The sequence below is a fragment of the Rhagoletis zephyria genome, unplaced genomic scaffold (genome assembly GCF_001687245.7).
Source record: "Rhagoletis zephyria isolate East Lansing unplaced genomic scaffold, Rhagoletis_zephyria_1.1 Rzeph_scaffold_04809, whole genome shotgun sequence".
Taxonomy (NCBI): Eukaryota; Metazoa; Arthropoda; class Insecta; order Diptera; family Tephritidae; genus Rhagoletis; species Rhagoletis zephyria.
The window spans coordinates 8,640-25,631 of record NW_016161892.1 but is presented as its reverse complement, the minus strand read 5'-3'; the positions used below and the strand labels follow the sequence as shown (position 1 = coordinate 25,631).

At 38.3% G+C, this 16,992-nt stretch overlaps 2 protein-coding genes across 3 annotated transcripts in view; one reads left to right on the top strand and one right to left on the bottom strand.

Moving 5' to 3' along the window:
• santa-maria (scavenger receptor acting in neural tissue and majority of rhodopsin is absent) overlaps window positions 1-9,713 on the top strand; it is a 29,262-nt gene extending 19,549 nt beyond the window's left edge. Inside the window, exons 2-8 of one of the 2 annotated variants that reach the window (XM_017626738.1) lie at window positions 176-187; window positions 1,703-2,010; window positions 4,901-5,206; window positions 5,284-5,499; window positions 5,805-6,108; window positions 6,177-6,453; window positions 8,178-9,713. In XM_017626738.1, the coding sequence (XP_017482227.1) occupies window positions 1,867-2,010; window positions 4,901-5,206; window positions 5,284-5,499; window positions 5,805-6,108; window positions 6,177-6,453; window positions 8,178-8,643 (1,713 nt within the window). In that variant the 5' untranslated portion in view covers window positions 176-187; window positions 1,703-1,866 and the 3' untranslated portion in view covers window positions 8,644-9,713. The remainder of the gene's footprint in view (window positions 1-175; window positions 188-1,702; window positions 2,011-4,900; window positions 5,207-5,283; window positions 5,500-5,804; window positions 6,109-6,176; window positions 6,454-8,177) is intronic. The other variant, XM_017626739.1, reaches the window with a different exon arrangement.
• Window positions 9,714-10,231: 518 nt separating this feature from the next.
• On the bottom strand, window positions 10,232-14,431 carry PLCXD (Phosphatidylinositol-specific phospholipase C X domain containing). Its single transcript, XM_017626740.1, has 4 exons — window positions 13,275-14,431; window positions 11,934-12,207; window positions 11,306-11,554; window positions 10,232-10,984 (listed from the first exon to the last, which is right to left on the bottom strand). The coding sequence occupies exons 1-3, from the start codon at window positions 14,335-14,337 to the stop codon at window positions 11,314-11,316; spliced, it is 1,578 nt and encodes a 525-aa protein (XP_017482229.1). The 5' UTR covers window positions 14,338-14,431; the 3' UTR covers window positions 10,232-10,984; window positions 11,306-11,313.
• Between the last annotated feature and the right edge of the window lie 2,561 nt (window positions 14,432-16,992).

Here is a 16,992-nt window from a genome sequence, read left to right as displayed (position 1 = left end):
TATAAAAAAGATGTTAAGCTTAAGATTTTACGACGGTTAACACGTCTTGTGAATCCCCTAAATGTCTAATTGGGTTGATGGTGCATTAAAAAGTTCTAAAATAAGCTTCCCTTCCATTGAGCGGACACCTCTCTTGTGCGGACAAAAAATTACTGACGGTGAGTGTCCGCCCAAGGGAGGTTTCACTGTATTTATATCCGCCTGGATTGAAGTTTTAGTTGCATTTGAAGTTCGAAAACGTCCGGTGTATGTCAACGATCCCTAAAGAATAATGAAAAAGGCTGGTAAGTTTAACATAACTCGTATAAAGTTCTACAAAGCGAATTTCCTCAGAGTTAAGTTAACGCAAGGATACTGAAAAAAGCAATGGAAGGAAGAATTGTTATTGATCTTAAGTCGCCTAGCTTAAAGATTTACTTCCCAAATTGAGCACTATTTTTAATTCTTATTTAAATTGATCTAAAGCTACCGATTCCCATATAAATATTCAAGATTAAAGGCATGCCGATGTTGTTCGCGTGTCTAATAAATTTACGTGCATTAGGTCAAATTAATTATATGTACGGGTATGGATTTATGAATAAGTAGCAAAAGTACTAAACGACCTAGTTTCGTGATGTTTTCCACGTTACAATGCATTAACTTACTACGCGGAAAAATGCTGTAATGCTGAGTGCACATCTTGATATTAATTTGCTTCTGACGGGTATAATCAAAATCAAAAATCAAATATTTCGATCTAGGAAATTTGAGGTACACATTGCAGATCGAGCTCCCTGGAATGCAGGGAACCCATACACCAAACCTAATGTGCAGGTTTGGAACACATATGGATCTAAGCTTGAAAATGGTAGAACTGGGGCTGGAATTTTTGGGCCGAACTTCAAAAACTCAATAACAATGGGTAGCTACCCCTTCATTTTTCAGGCGGAGTTTAATGCAAACGAAATTTGTGGCAAAGAATGTCTTAAAAGGGGCACCTCATCTGCATTATGTCGGAGAGTCACGCAGCCCTACTGGCCCTGAAGTTCCACAAAATAAGTTCTCAGCTAGTATATGATTGCTACAATATCCTAAATGCTCTTGGTGCCAAGAATACAGTTTTATTAGGAAGGGTATCAGTTCTTGAGGAACATGAGGGACATGATGGCAACCAGGAGGCCCACTGCCTAGCGAAACAGGGAGCCACCGCAGTATTTTATGGTCTGGAACCCTTTTATGGGCTCAGCGAAGCACACATAAAGGGGACCACAAATAACTGGGTAGACAAAAAGCTCAACAGGCATTGAAAGGAATGTCCAGGGCAGAGATAAGCCAACTCTGGGTACTACATGGGACACTGATCCCTGCGCTATCACCTCAGTAAAATTATTCTCTCAGAAACAAACGTCTGTTGCTTTTGTGAGCTGAACGAAGAAACGCCAGAACACATTCTCTGTGAATGAGACGCTCTCGCAGACTAGTTCACATATGTGGTGCTACACTTAATCCATTTGTAATTTGGAGCAAAACGTGGTGGGGGCCACGCACAATAATGCACTTTAGAGGTCGCAGTGCTTATGGCGCATAATTTTTTTTTACTTCTAAATCTAATAAAATTACTTGTGCATACACATACATACTTATATACATATGGATATGAAAGCCAAGTTTGATTTAATTGATTGAATGACTGACACTTTTCTTCTTTGTTTCATTGCAGATTTTTCTTCAATAAATGAGAGCAAAGGCTGTTGTCGTTGATCGAGACTTGAATAAAATCTGGCGTAGCATTTAATCGCCAGTATTCAACTGCCAACCGTTGTTACGGATTTTAATTTCTTACAATTTTTCTTCAGTTTAACGCTCAAATAAATTAAAAAAAAAATGCCGAAAAAGGGAAATAGTCTGACAAAATGGCAGCACAGCAATCGGAAAGTGATTATTGCCATTGCCGGCTTTTGCTTGGGTATTTTCGGTGTTTTGTGTGGCATGTTTTGGGAGCAGATATTCAATAGTATTGTGGAGAAGGTGAGAAGTAGGAAATTGTGTAGATACTGATTAATATACACATTTAAGTGATTTTTAATGGACATATGCATGTATGAAGTACGTTTGCGGTCAATTGCTCCGTTAGCAACAAATTCAAATTACTAATTTATTTTAGTCTAATAATTTTATTGATTACACCGGTCAACAAAAATTTGATTTCTTTGGGTTTCTGTTCGCACGCTTAGATTCTCATTCCAAACATTAAAAAAAAACACTTGAATTTTCATTTTTAGTTCTTAAAGTTTGCTTTTGTCGGAAGAAGTTCTGCGCAAAAATACTTCCGCCGCTCTTTTCCCGCAACACAGAAAGGAGTATACGTTATTTTACATTTATATGTTATTGTTTATCAATGTAATATGTTATTGTAATATCAATGTGTAATTTAAAGTAAAATTATAAAAAAAAAATATAAAAAGTAGTGAATTTTCCAAGAAAAATTAAAAATTGCTCTAGTTTTTACAAAAGCAAACTTTGATCAAAAAAATAATTTTTTCCCTTATTTTTAGCGTAGGAGAAACTAGAATTTCACATGTAGAAGTCAGACCCAAAAATCGTGTTGACTGGTGTTATTTGCCCCTTTACTAACCTTTTAATCGAACCAATTGATATTATTAACCTAAATGAGCCATAAATATTCGTAAAAGCCGCACGAGACTTTCAGACACGTGTGTACAATTTGAAACTTTTGTTGTCAACTCATGTAAACTTATTTATATTATTTGTTTAAGTACATTTGAGTAGTTTTGTTTGCAAATATTGTTGGTTGTGCCATTGACAGAATATTATTTAATGAACTTATGTAATAGTTCATATATGTCGACTTTATGATCGGTTATTTATTATAAGCAAGCCAGCACGTGATTTGATAAATGAAAATATATATTGCAATGCATACAATGAACCATTTAAATGACTTGCATACTTACCTACCTTTGGGTTGAAGAGTCTCGTGCGCACGTGCGCATTAATTAATCCATTAATAGGGAAACAACTTATCTTCATAGTTCATGTAACCTTGTCCATATTTATAGCGACCAATTGTATCTTGAAAGTCCTTGTATGCAAGGCCAATTGCAATATGGACTGTAGAGATATTGAGATGATTATTTATCAGGAAATGAGCTGCTTAAAACATTTTACTTTACTTTTGCATGCAATGGAACTCCTCATTGGTACAGAGACACTGGCGAACTACAAGAATCTCTAGATAAACCTTAAAATGCAATTCGACTTGCCTTTGATTGTTAGATTGATTTGGCTAGCTGTGCGTCAGGGAGGGGTTCACTGAGGCTCTTCGGCGGAGTCGCAATGACGATATATAGATCGATTGACCAGATCCCTAGCTTATGCATGCGAGTGGCAAATTAGCCTGCAGTTACCCGTAAAATTCTTAGCCCAGCTTTGGGAAGGTTTATGAGTCGCCTATATCTCTTTACATTATAGTTACCTAGCAGGCGCTTAGCTTGAGGAAGACCCATTGTATTTCGCCTTAGTGTGGAATTTACGCTTATTTTATTGTGTTCGGACCTATCGGCTTCCTCATATCCTTCGACTGCTTTGTGCCCTGGTACCCATATAAGTTGAATAGCATTTTTCTTAGCAATGACACTAAGCTTCTGAATGCACTCTAGCACTTATGACAACTTGACCACGAATGATGTGATAGTCCGATTTCAAAAATTGTCAAGGCGGTTTTTAAGGGCGCGGTGGAGTTCGCTGAATACACATATAAAGCATAAGTGGGCAGTGCCACGCCAATTTTCCTAAATTTTATTAAAAAATTGATGAATTCCTTAGTTTCACTGCTCAAAAATTCTGATCGTACCCAATGAAAACTCGCAACAAGCTACATAAGTCTAACAATATGTATATTTTGCCCTATTATAGTTGTCAACGTTGACGAATGTAGATGTAATTTTTTCGTCAAAAAATAGCCCTCGTCAGTCCGACTCCGGTTTCGCTGACCAATTGATTTTGTAAGGACGACCTTTCCGCAAAAATACTGTGTGGCCAGCGTAGCTGGCGTTGGACTTGCGAGGGATATTTATTGTCGAAAGAACTAAATCGACGCCGACAACCATTATGGGGCCGATTGTTATACTTCATTTTCAAGTTCTATTAATTCCCTTTTCAAAACATGTTGGACTTATGAAATCGAATGAAAAACTGTCAAGTTGCTAATAGATAAGTGCAGTAAGTACAAAAATAACGGTCTTTTAATTAAAAAACAAAATTGAGGGTTCAGGAACTATAAAAAACCTATGTATTTTCATGTTGTACTCGACCTATACTAAGTTTTGTTTCTGGTGTGTTCGGGATTTTTTTTTTGTAGCACCGTGTACTCGTTATTTTGGACATATTTTTTTTCGATAGTTTTCAACCGTTATGATAAAGACTGCGTTTTTATGACCGTTTTAAAAATTGTATGCTTTAAAAGTTAAATCCAAAAACAATGGCTACAATATTATCGAAAAAATACAAAAAATTGCGATTATTGTTGATCGAAAAAATAAAAATCATAAAATAACGGTTCAATCGGAAAAATAGAAATCCAATTTTAACGGTAAAAAAAATTTGATTTTCATTATAAAGATCACAACCGTTGCGGTCGCTGCGCTCAACTCTAAGGTTTAAGCAGCTAAGAAGAATCTCCAAGATGGGGCGCTGTTTTTAAAACCTTCTTAATGACACTGTCTGTCTTTTATTAAATTTGCTTAGGCATTAATTTTTGTGGACTATTCCGTGCCCTTGAAGTGTGTGCTCACGGAGCATTGACTCCTAAACTAAAACTTAGACCTTAATCGTTTCTTAGTTAGTTTATTTTTCGATTCTACTTTGACAATCCTTCTTCTGCTTTTCTTTCGCCTAGGAAATGATTTTACGCCCCGACTCACAGGTGTACGACAAATGGAAGACTCCGCCTATGGCTCTGAGTTTAGATATCTACCTCTATAATTGGACGAATCCAGAAGATTTTAAAAATCTTAGTGCTAAGCCAAGTGTAGAACAACTTGGTCCCTATCGGTTTACCGAGAAACAGGATAAAGTCGATATACACTGGAATCCAGAGAATGCTTCTGTGACGTATCGCAAAAAGAGCGATTTCTACTTTGATGCGGAGGGAAGCAATGGCAGTTTGGATGATGTGATAGTCACCTTAAATGCCGTAGCATTGGTAAGTGTACATGGTTACATAGAGATTTATTTTTATTTGAAAATATTTACAATTTGCAATTTTGTCCTCCTGTATAGTCTGCTGCCGGAAAGGCAAAGCGCTGGAACAGTGTACGCCGTAATTTGGTTGATGTTGGCCTAAAATTATACGGCCAGGAGATGTCTATTGCGCGTACAGTCGACGAGATGCTTTTTACTGGCTACAGCGATGATATGTTGGAAATGGCGCGTGCCATGCCACTTTTTGGCAAGGATGTTGAAGTGCCGTTCGATAAATTTGGCTGGTTTTATACGGTGAGTATAATAGTATAAGTAATAGAATATGTTAGAAAAGGAATCGCCACCTAAAGGTGAATAGGTGCCAAGTACATTCTTTTTTTCACATTTAAGTTGATACAGAATGTCAGGTAATACGGAACTACATACATCGATTTTTCGTCTCTCAAAAAATGGACTTGCCACCTTTTCACCTTCTTGGGTGACGAAATTTTTCTATTGTCGAAAATGTGGGAAGTAATTTCTTGAGGCGGCCGAGCTATCAGGCTCGTAGAAGATATTTTTCTCTTCTCTAAAACTGTTATCCTTATTCTAACTCACAGCGAAATGGAAGCACCGATTTAACTGGCGTCTTCAATGTCTACACTGGCGCAGATGACATTTCGAAAATCGGACAAATGCACACATGGAACTACAAACAACACACGGGTTTCTTTCAATCAACTTGTGGCCACATCAACGGTTCAGCAGGCGAATTTTATCCACCATACTTGAAGGAGAATGGCGGCGTTGCGCTCTATACGCCCGATATGTGCCGTACAGTGCCGTTGGACTATGTGGGCACCACAGAGGTAGAGGGCTTACGTGGCTTCAAATACAGTGGTGGAGCGCGTTCAGTTGACAATGGTATGCGTGTCTTTTTGAAATTTCTACGTGTATTTTTTAAGTTAAATTTTCAAAAATTTTCCTTGCAGGCACCCTATATCCTGAAAATAGTTGCTTCTGCGGCGGCGAATGTGTGCCCTCGGGGGTAATGAATATTTCTTCATGTCGTTTTGGCTCGCCTGTATTCATGTCTTATCCTCATTTCTACAATGCTGATCCGTATTATGTACAACAAGTAGATGGCATGCAGCCAGAGCAGGATAAACATGAGTTCTATATGATTTTAGAGCCGCGCACAGGAGTTGCTTTGGAAGTCGCTGCACGCTTCCAAGTCAATATGCTCGTTGAACCTATTCAGGGTGTAAGGTGAGTAGCCTTTTTTCGCCCAGTTCGAAAAGTAATATAGCCTTAGTACTTTCGGCTTTGAAAATGATTACGTTTTTAAATGCTATCCCGAATAAATAAATTGGTTCATATAAAAAGGTTCCGTGGATTTTTTGGTGAATTTTTAAAAGCAAGTTTATTTACTGAATCAATTTCAATCAAGTAATTATTAATATCTATGACCGTTTGCGATTTTCGGGTAGATTCATATTTTCATCGGTGAAGAACTTCTGAATTTTCAGAGACCGAACCAAATGGAATTCAGACGGATTATACGGTGGATGAATTTATACTTCCCAACCAAGTTTCGTCAATTTGTTCCGGTCATAAAAAAAATGTGGTCTGGCATTGTCATGATGGAACACAACCGCTTTTCTGTTGGCCCATTTTGGTCGGTCTTTATTGATTGCTTTGTTTAACCGATCGAGTTGCGCACAGTATAGGACCGAATTGATCGTTTCCTTCCACTCCCAACACTCTACATAATTTTGTTTACCGTCAATCCAGGCTTTGAAGTCGTTTGTAGAAGGTCAACGGTCTTTGACCTGGATCGCTTGCGTGGCTTATTCTCGTATTCAGTCCATTATCCATCGCCCGTAATTATTTGCTTTGAAAAGGGTCCGATGCGTTTCACTCTGATTTCTATAGCGTTAATTCATGTGGCATCCAAACATCAAGCTTCTTTGAGCAGTCTGTTTTTTTATGATTCCAAACTGTCATTTGGTTGTCGTTTAGTTCCTCCGCTATCACTGACAGACTGCATGCCCTCTTGCTCAACCATTCGCATGATTTTATCGACTTTTTCTGAGACTGGCGGATCAGAGCGAGGTGCATCTTAGACATCAAAATTTCCGCAACGGAACCGAGAAAACTGATCCTGTGTCCGGCTTTCACTCACAGCTTTCTCACCGTACACTTGAAATAAAATTTTCGGCATCTTTTCGCAGCGTTTTCACCTTTTTTATAGTATAAATGCATTATATAACGTAGAAGCAGGGAGGTACCATGCTTCACCTCCTCTGAAACTGGCACAAATTACACAGTACCACAAACCCCTCTAACCCCGCAACACAAAAGGGACTATGTCTACCTTATGTTTTGATGTCGCTGAATCCAAATACGTTGTCTGTTTGACCACATCAGGCCAGGATATAGGGCAATTCAAGGTCGAACTAAAAAAATCACCATTAAAACTAAGTCTAGGTTCCCATAGATTTCATCGGGTGCTGAATCCAAATCTGGTGTCCTTGAATGGTCCTTGATCGTGATATGAATAGATTAAATTGACTACGAATTCAAATCCAGCGACCGCAAAAACCTAAATGTACCTGTTATAGCCTGTAAACGACGGATTTTCTATATTTGACCTTGAATTTACCTGTTGGGGTCAAACGAACTCCAGATTTAGATTCAGGAACGTTAAAATAGTCCCTTTTGTGTTGCAGGGTTAAAGTGTTCTTACACGATATGTATTTCCATCTGTAAATGTGACTGTTTCGATACATATGTAATTGCAACTGAATGTCAAATTCATAGCATTTAATTAACTGTTCAAAATCAAGCACTTTCATAGATGCTTGTGGTTCTCTGTTATCGCACGTTCCAGATATTCTCAGTGAAATAATGCCACTTTCAAATTAGAAGATGTTAACCAAAAAAAAAAAAACAAAAATAATAATTTAAAAATTTCTCTGTTTTCCTTACAGCCTGTACGAAGACGCACCACGCGTTTTCTTCCCGCTCATCTGGTTCGAACAAAAGGTACGCATCACACCCGATCTTGCCGCCGATCTGCAGATGTTGCCGATTATTCTAATGGCTGGTCAGATATTCGCCTGCCTTTGCTTTGCTGTTGGTCTAATTCTGCTCTGCTGGTATCCCATCGAAATGTTATGGGCGCGTCAGCGATCTGTTGATCTCAAAACTATGCCAACAACAACAGTGGAAAATGGCAAACAGACATCGAAATTCTCCAGCGGCGAAGAATTAAAGACTCGACCGCCGCCTCCAGCTGTAATGGCCAATAATAACAAAAATCTGGATAGCTCGCCGCTGCTGGAGCGCGGCAATGGAAAGACGGTGATAATAATGCCAAAGTCGGAGACAAATGAAAGTGTTGCCACAGATAATACGGTTGTAAGTGATGATGCTGCTACTGACACAAAGGGGTAATGAGGGAGTTAATGGTGTTTTCGGGTGCTTACCAAATATGGACGTCCTATTTTATGCCATTTTTCATAAGAATTTCATATCAAACGTATGTATGTAGTAGTTGGTAATTTACAGTTTTGTGATTTATTAAACTGTTTTATTTGCAGTTTTTTAAGTGAAACTAGTGACCTACATACATAGCTGACCAGTTGGTTGAAAAAAAATTGATATTTGAGAAAAACCGTTAGATTAATAAGCATAGTTATGACATGTTTTTTTTTGAATAGAATACTCCAATTATTAGAATGATGGCAATTCTTTTTAATTAGGAATTTCATATGTATACATGTATGTACATACATAAGTACAAATTATTGTATGTATGTATTCATACTAAATAGTGTACTCCTAGTTATTTATAGATAAATGCCAACAGGTATGACAGTGAACAATATTGAACAAAATTTAATATTTTAGACTTTAATTAAAGTCTTCATGGGCATTGATCGGCATTAAATTTTAATCGATACTTTTAGAAATTGTAGTTAGTTTTTAACAAATATTGATACATATATGTACGTATACTATACGAAAATGTAGGGCAAACTAGATGTGATATACGAAATGTCCAAAAACAAAAGTGGCCTCATTAAAATCAGATATTACTTAAAATAAGTCTATTTACCAGAAAATTTTTACCAAAAATATGTTGAAGAATATTACAAATGCAATTTTGTACTTTTATATGCAGCGAAGTAATATTTTTTTATATACATAAATAACAACACTTGTTCTAAAATAAACGTGCATAAATGCTTGAATTTAATATGAAGTAAGCATACAAATGATGACAAAATAAACTGGTATATCGAAAACATTCCTAGATTCGCAGAACTTGTAAGCTAGAGACCTAAGTACTATCTAAGAAGTAATTTTGTATTCAATTAAAATTTAAAATCATATTAAGGGTATTTATTCCCTTAGGCAGGGTAAGACCACGAAAATTTCGAAAACCACAAAACTTTGATTGTACTTTTTAAAATTTAAGTGAAATAATTTTCGAGTTTTGCACCTGTTCAAGTTTAAGGGAAACATCAAAATAAGGCAAATATATTATTTATTGTAGGTATCAACCGCATATCAACGAAACAATATGCGCTATTGTTCTGTAATAAACACAAAAGCTGGAAATTAAGTTTCTCAAATATTTAATGCCATTTATGAAACTCTTTACATAGTTATAGTATTTCAATTAAATATGTTTTTATTCAATTTTATTTGCCGAAAGTTTTATGTAACAATTTATTTACTTATATTATTTTTAAAGTTTTTTACAAATAAAGAAAAAAATATTTAAAAACTCTCAGATTTTTCTCTCTTTGCCCTAATTATCTCTATTTCAGTAGTAACCTCTTTTTAAATGACTACATTTCATTAATCTGTTGGAAAATATTAAGAAAATCAAAAGAAGTTGTAATTTTTGTCGTTGGAAACTTTTATTTCATGCATAATTACTTTACAAATATTTGCAAATATTTGGGCCCTCCACCCGCCAGCGTTCCAAGTGAGCAATTGTTCAGTGCAGCCGGCCTTAACACAACTTCACGACCCAAAAATTACGAATTTGACCACCAAAACTAAACAAATAGTGATAAAATAAAGAAGAAAACTACTTATCAATAATTACTATTAGTGCTGCCATATGGTATAATTTCGATACGACAATTAAGTGTTAGCAGAAATTGTAAACTCTCAACAAGTGTTTACACTACAATTTTTAGTTATCTGTGCAACTATCTTCAAAGTTGACCCAGCCAACCAGCCAAATTTGCACATAAAGAAAAATCGTCATTGGATCACAAAAATCGTCAAATCGTTATGGCAATAAAAAATCTTCAAAATGACGACTAAATCGTCAACCTGGCAACACTGGGTACAAGGCACGTAGTTTGCTGTAACAATTTTGACTGTCCCCTCAGTTTCGAACTCATCTCGTTGCGGTTGAGCAGTTAACGGATTACTCCACCAAGTACCTTTGTATCCAATTGAAATTTAGAAGTGAAGTCCAAACCCTCTCCAAACTATATATTTTATCGGGTGAAAGTCGTGGTCTACTCCATCTCAATACCATAGCCAAGAAAAAAAAATAATAATAATAATTCCTGGAAAACATGCATTTTGATTAAGTAAATACTAGAACATCTCGAAGTATTTCCGTAGTTCGTAAAAAAATATTTATTCAAATATTTAAATTTTCTAATTCTATGTGCATTTATGTGCAATGCTTTGGTTTGAATTTGTTGTTTTTTTTTTAATATAATCTCTACTAATTTTACCTAAATTAGCACTAAAGAGAGAGTAAGAAATTTGTGGAATGGAAGCTGCAGCGAGTAAGATGGATTTCGCTTGATGATAGGCCGTAGGCAGAATGTTTTACATGTTAATTGTATGAAGTTTGACAATCTGTTTTTTACGCAACCAATGCTTGAAATGGGAGTACTAACTGAAATCTTATAGGCTCCCATATTTTGAGACATCTATTTGAATACCTCAAACAACTAAAATCACAACATTACGGCTATAGAGATTGCATACAAGTTGGAATAACTTAGAACTTAAACTTGTTTTTATTTAAATGTCTATTAATGATTAGTCTACTTTGTCACTTTCTTCCCCCCAACGATACCCTCCCTAAAAATAAACCACTTTTCGTTTGTTCCATTCGATTGCGATCTCCATCAAACTGGTGCCACGTACGAAATCTACCGCCACAATATTCGCAGTTGCGCCCAACTCGTCGCGATAAAGTTGTGAAATACGCCAATTGACTTGATCGGCCATTTTTCGCAGGCCACCGTATTTATCGAGTATAACACCCCACGTGTCGGGTGTAAGCTCAGCCATATCCGCAACAGGGCGACTTGATAAGCGACTGTAGTGAAAAAAAAAACAGAAAATAAAATCAAATATTGCTTGGCATATATACATACATATCGTTACTTTAATATAGAAAGGCCCTATCTACCATTTTTTGTTTCTTTGCAGCGTAGTTTTAAAAAAAGTAAAGTTCCTCAGTTTCAATTTTTTCCTTGCACTGATTTTTAATAAACACTGGAACTAATTTTTTGATGTAGTAGTTGATTTTAATTTCTATTAAGATTTTAGTGAGTAATCTACGCACTTTATAATGGTGCTGAATTTCGAAAGAAAATGAGTTAGGCTCTTTCTATATTTAGGTAACGATATACAAATTTTTTTTTTTTAATACTGAACTCACTCAAGAGAAGTTTTAGTATTCGTGGCCTACTTACGACACATCAAATTTGTTTATCGAACGCAAATGCCTCTCCAAATTCGTCCAAGTTTGCACATTGCCCCAGCGTTGTTCCACCGATCCGAACAGTGTGTGTGGAAATTCGGCTACCACTGCACCCTTATCGTAAGCCAAAATAACATTTTGATGACGAGACCAAATATCATTCAATGTTGCGCGCCAAGATGCCGATGGATGTACAATAAGGTCTCCAAATTGTTGTTGTAAGTAACTGACCAGCAGACGATGAACACCGAGGCCCTTGCCGAAACCTGCATGGAGAGTTTCACATTTAGCGAGAGCGTCAGAAGTAATTTATTGTAGCTACATTTTCTGCAAAGGCTAATAAATGCCTATCTTAACAGCTGCACGCCGGGCAGTAGAATTGCATAACCCTAAACCTTAAAACAAACAATCGGATTCTAGACTTACAGACCGCAGGTTCTCAAACACAAAAGCCAATCATGACTCTCTTAACGGGTGAAAAGAACCTTCGCCAATTGAAGTTTCTTCCACCCTAATACTGGCGGACAAAGTTATGCACCTGGGTATCATCTTGAACAGGAGACTAACTTGGAATCGCAATGTTGAAGAAAGGTTCGCGAAATCGCGGTAAATACCTTCCCTGTAAACATTCATTGTACACTTAAGGCAACTTCCAGTGCATTTAGATACATGACACCCACCGCCCTCTGCTTTGGAAAACTGCTTTACCAGACGGATAAAAAGGTTCCTTGAGAAACGCATAGGAAGAAGATACAGATTTGGGAGTAGAGGTTAGGAAGCATCGTTTACTCGCAGGAGTTTTTTTATTGCCTGATTACTGTAGCATTTTTCCAGAATTGGCTTTCACCAAGCTACTTCTGTCGGAGTTGCTGAATCGAAGGATAAATGGCGCGCGGCGGACCCTTTCCCTACCACAGTCCGGAATTAGCGAGCTTAGGCAACGCTACCTTCATAAAAACTTTTTCTACTGCCTTTCAGACTTAAGCTCGTCAATATCATGCGATCTTCATACCCAAAACGGCATTACAACCTGGATGAAGACAACCCCTTTGACCGAAAATAACCTAACTCAGCCTGAATTATACTAAAAGCCCAATCAGGAGGAACTTGGGTGGGCAAATATTAAAAATCTTAGTAGGCGGATGCATAAAACAAAGAAACTATTTTGGTAGAATGGAATCTCCCGAAGCTTATCTTTGGATAAATAGGTCAGAAAATAACTGAAACTAAAAATTTTGTACTCGCATTTTTTAAATAAAATTTTAAATTTTTCGCCATTCAGTCTACGGTGGATTTTAACGGCCTTTTAAGCTTAAATTAGTAATTAACTCACCGACCGGAAACTCTTTCAAACCAAATATCACGATCTCATTCGTTTCCAAGACAAATTCCTTCACCTGCTGGATAATTTCCGCCAGAGGCCGCTGCCTCGTAACGCCATGATTGATATAGAACTTATCCGGTGTGTTGCGATAGTAGCCGACGCGTATATCCAAATAGCGCGCTCCATGCAGCAATTGACCGCGAATATCGTCGTCCTGCGTCAATGCATATTTGGTGACGAGCGTTTCACGGAGCAGTGGATCAAAATTGGGTCTGTACGAACCGGAATCATGTGTGCCGGGTATGAATAGATCGCGCATACGCATACCACCCACCACCGTATGCATTTCGCGCATCCAACGCGGATAGGCGCGCAAGCAAGCGCTCTTCAATATCGCACCGCTGTCATTCACATAACTCGCCCAATAGCCATAGCAGCCAGTTGTCGCGGTCACATTGCGCGAGAGCTCATAATCAAAGGGCACACCGGTGGTGAACCATTGTGAGGCAGCGCCTGGATGTAGCGCTGCTACAATATCATTTGCGCCATTATTTGAAATCCAATAATGACGTGGGGGTGTTGTAGCGCTGCGCGGCATTTCAGTCGGCATGCCGTCCAAAGAGCCAGAGCCGCTTACGAAGGTGTTGTTTGCATTTACATTCGCATCGTGTTCAAGCAAGTAGCGCGTCGGCGAGGATGTGCTGCGCTCAGTGATGCCATCGATTGGCACAAAACCCCTGCCCTCCGCCTTGTCGAATGCGGCCAGCGGTGTGCCGGTGGTCCATTCGACGCGCTCGAATTTGTGAGGCTCCTGCGAGGTGATCAATATGTGGTCATCGGGTAGCGCAGGCGCATTCATCCAAGATACCTCCAAGTAACGATGACGCGCGCTAATTGTCAGCCAAAGACGCAATTGATTGGGATGCGGATCAGGACGCGTGGCGCTCAAGTCGAATATGTCATCGTCGTTGTATGGCAGCGCAGAGGGCGCGGTTGGCGCAGGCAGTGTGTGGGATATGAGTAGCATAAGTAATGTGTAAGCATTGATTGTGAACAACATTCTCGAAACCATAACTGCTGCAATGCTGCAGAGTGTAACGCCTTTATGTATGTGACGAAATCACTTCGTTTCACTAAATAATCGTATCACTTTCGCTTATCGTAGTTGTCCGCACACTTGAACNGGGCAGTGTGTGGGATATGAGTAGCATAAGTAATGTGTAAGCATTGATTGTGAACAACATTCTCAAAACCATAACTGCTGCAATACAGAGTGTAACGCCTTTATGTATGTGACGAAATCACTTCGCTTGCTAAATAATCGTATCACTTTCGCTTATCGTAGTTGTCCGCACACTTGAACACAAATTGAATTAGAACACTTTTCAATTTTTTTCTCTTGGTTTCGGTTAATTTTTCTTCGACACTTGTGTTGCTGCTTTGAGAAATTTAATTTATTTTTTTTTAACGCTCGTTATTCACTTAAGAAACAACCCGCCGTCTTTCGCTTGCTCAGTGCGCGCTCAGATCAATTGCATTCAACGTGGCTGGCTGACTGTTTGGCTGCGCGTGCAATTTCAACCGTCCCCAACGGCTGTCTGAACCGTTCTAGATTTGTTTATAGTAAATTTGATGCTTTCAACATAAAACAATACTTGGAAAGTTTATTCAGTACATATGTACATACATACCTATCAACTACGATATTCGCATTTTTACTTTTGTCTACTTGCGCGCAAACAAGTAAAGAAGATAGAGTGTTTGGAAAAACTGCTTTACAAAATAGGCCATTTCCACATACCCGTTTAATTGTAAAAACAATTAGTGAAATTTGTATGCCTAACTATTTGAAAAGCGATAAAAGGCAAAAGATAAATTGAAGCGTAAATTTCAACCAAATAGGAATCGTTCAACCGTTTAACTTATTTCCGCAATAAATTCATTTATCTTTCCTTAGTTACTCCTCAATCGGTATGTGGAAGTCAAGGAAACAACGAAGCATCAGCATGGTTTCCGTAAAGTGCACAACACCACCACCGCACTTAATGCCGTAAATACCTAGGTGACTCGCTGGTAGCGCTAGACTTATCAAAGACGTTTTACAACGTTGCTATTTCACGCTGCTTAAGAACATCGAGGCATCCTCTCTGCCACAAAGACTAAAACGGTGGACGTCAAATCGCCTGAGTAGTCGACAATGCTCAGTAACTTTTCCAGATCAAACGCCAAAGTCGAAAGGGATTAAACGAAAGGCCACACAGGGCGGTGCCCTATCCCCGCTACTGTTTAATTTTTTATATTTCGAAGCTTCTTAACGCCCCCGGAGGCAGTTTATCTGATCTATTTCGCCGGCAATTCTCGATATTGGCGCACGCCAATGGAATTGATGACCTGTGTTTAAAGTTAAATGACTATCCTGCCGATCTTTCTTGCGGAGCGTAACCCTCTCCTCTACGAAATCAAAGGTGACCCATTTTATCAGCTGAATGGAGAGGTCAAGCTGCAATTGCGCATCCACGTCGACGACATACTAACTCGGACAGTGAATGACTCTAAAATTTTTTGGAGGTTATCAGTGACAACAGGCTCTCATTCTCCGCACACACAAACGCAATCGCCAACAAAGTACAGAACCGTAATCGAGCCATCAATTCACTCGTTCGCAGCACGTGTTGGCATGATACAAGGAAATTGTACCCTCAGTTCTAAATTATGTTGAAAGGAATAATAGGACGCAGTGGACGAAGCTAAAGACACATGTCACACTCCGAACATAAGCTGCACAACTTCTTACGACGCTTGAATACCACCTGCACAGCGAGGCCTCGGTGCGACCAGTCAGAGCCCACAATTTAATGCTTAGCAAGAACAGGAACTTTGCTGAAAACAGAGCCTTTCCATTCGGGCACTTCAGAGGGCACCTCCGTAGACTTAAAAACGATATTCAAACTATTCCATAAGTTACCACCGTACCCGACGACGATACTGCTGTCGTTCCCACGACAGTCGGGTCTACGTAACCGGAACGAACCAGATTTATATTTGGCCAAGGACTGTCACTCCAACAACACTCCCCAAAAACTCTTTGGGGAATTTGTATGCTGCTACAACAACAACAACAACACCAGCGATACTGCTGTTGACTAAACTCGTACCTATCTAGACTCGACCCCTATTTACCAAATATAGGACCGGCATATGAAGGCTCCCCCACGACAAAAGCCTTTCGATCGCATACCCACTGAAACCCACTCAGCTAACACTCATCTCCCTATGGTATGTCCCCGTAAGCTTTCTGTGCCTACCGTTAACAAATTTTCTCTCACCGTGTTTGGGTTGATAATTGCAAAATAAGATGTTGTGTATCGGCGTCAAAAAATGTAGGCTGGATATTCTCTACATTAAACTAAAGTAAAAATTAGATTTTAACACGAGAAGCAATAAAATATTCATATAAACATACATATGTATCGGAGTTTTTGTTATGATAATATTATGATTTTTTTTTTAAATGAATTTGTGGCATAGGAGTTTTATTTAAAAAATTCGAGTATTTAGTAAATAAGAAAACCATAAGATATGGCCGAATCGATTTTAATTATACTAGTGTTCGCCCAGCGGTTGAAATTCAACCGATAAAATTAAGGATAGTTTATGTAAGTTGAATGAGCTAAAATAACATTAGTTGGAATGGGTTAAGTGGAGGGGAGTTTAGCTTAGTACTTGG

What these genes read in the sequence shown, in the direction of transcription:
- PLCXD (XM_017626740.1), bottom strand. Translation starts at nt 14,337, where the DNA reads ATGGTTTCGAGAATGTTGTTCACAATCAATGCTTACACATTACTTATG. An exon ending in TTTGAAAGAGTTTCCGGTCG is followed by an intron (nt 12,208 to 13,274) that starts GTGAGTTAATTA and finishes CTCTCCATGCAG; the next exon opens with GTTTCGGCAAGGGCCTCGGT. An exon ending in ATAAACAAATTTGATGTGTC is followed by an intron (nt 11,555 to 11,933) that starts GTAAGTAGGCCA and finishes TTTTCACTACAG; the next exon opens with TCGCTTATCAAGTCGCCCTG.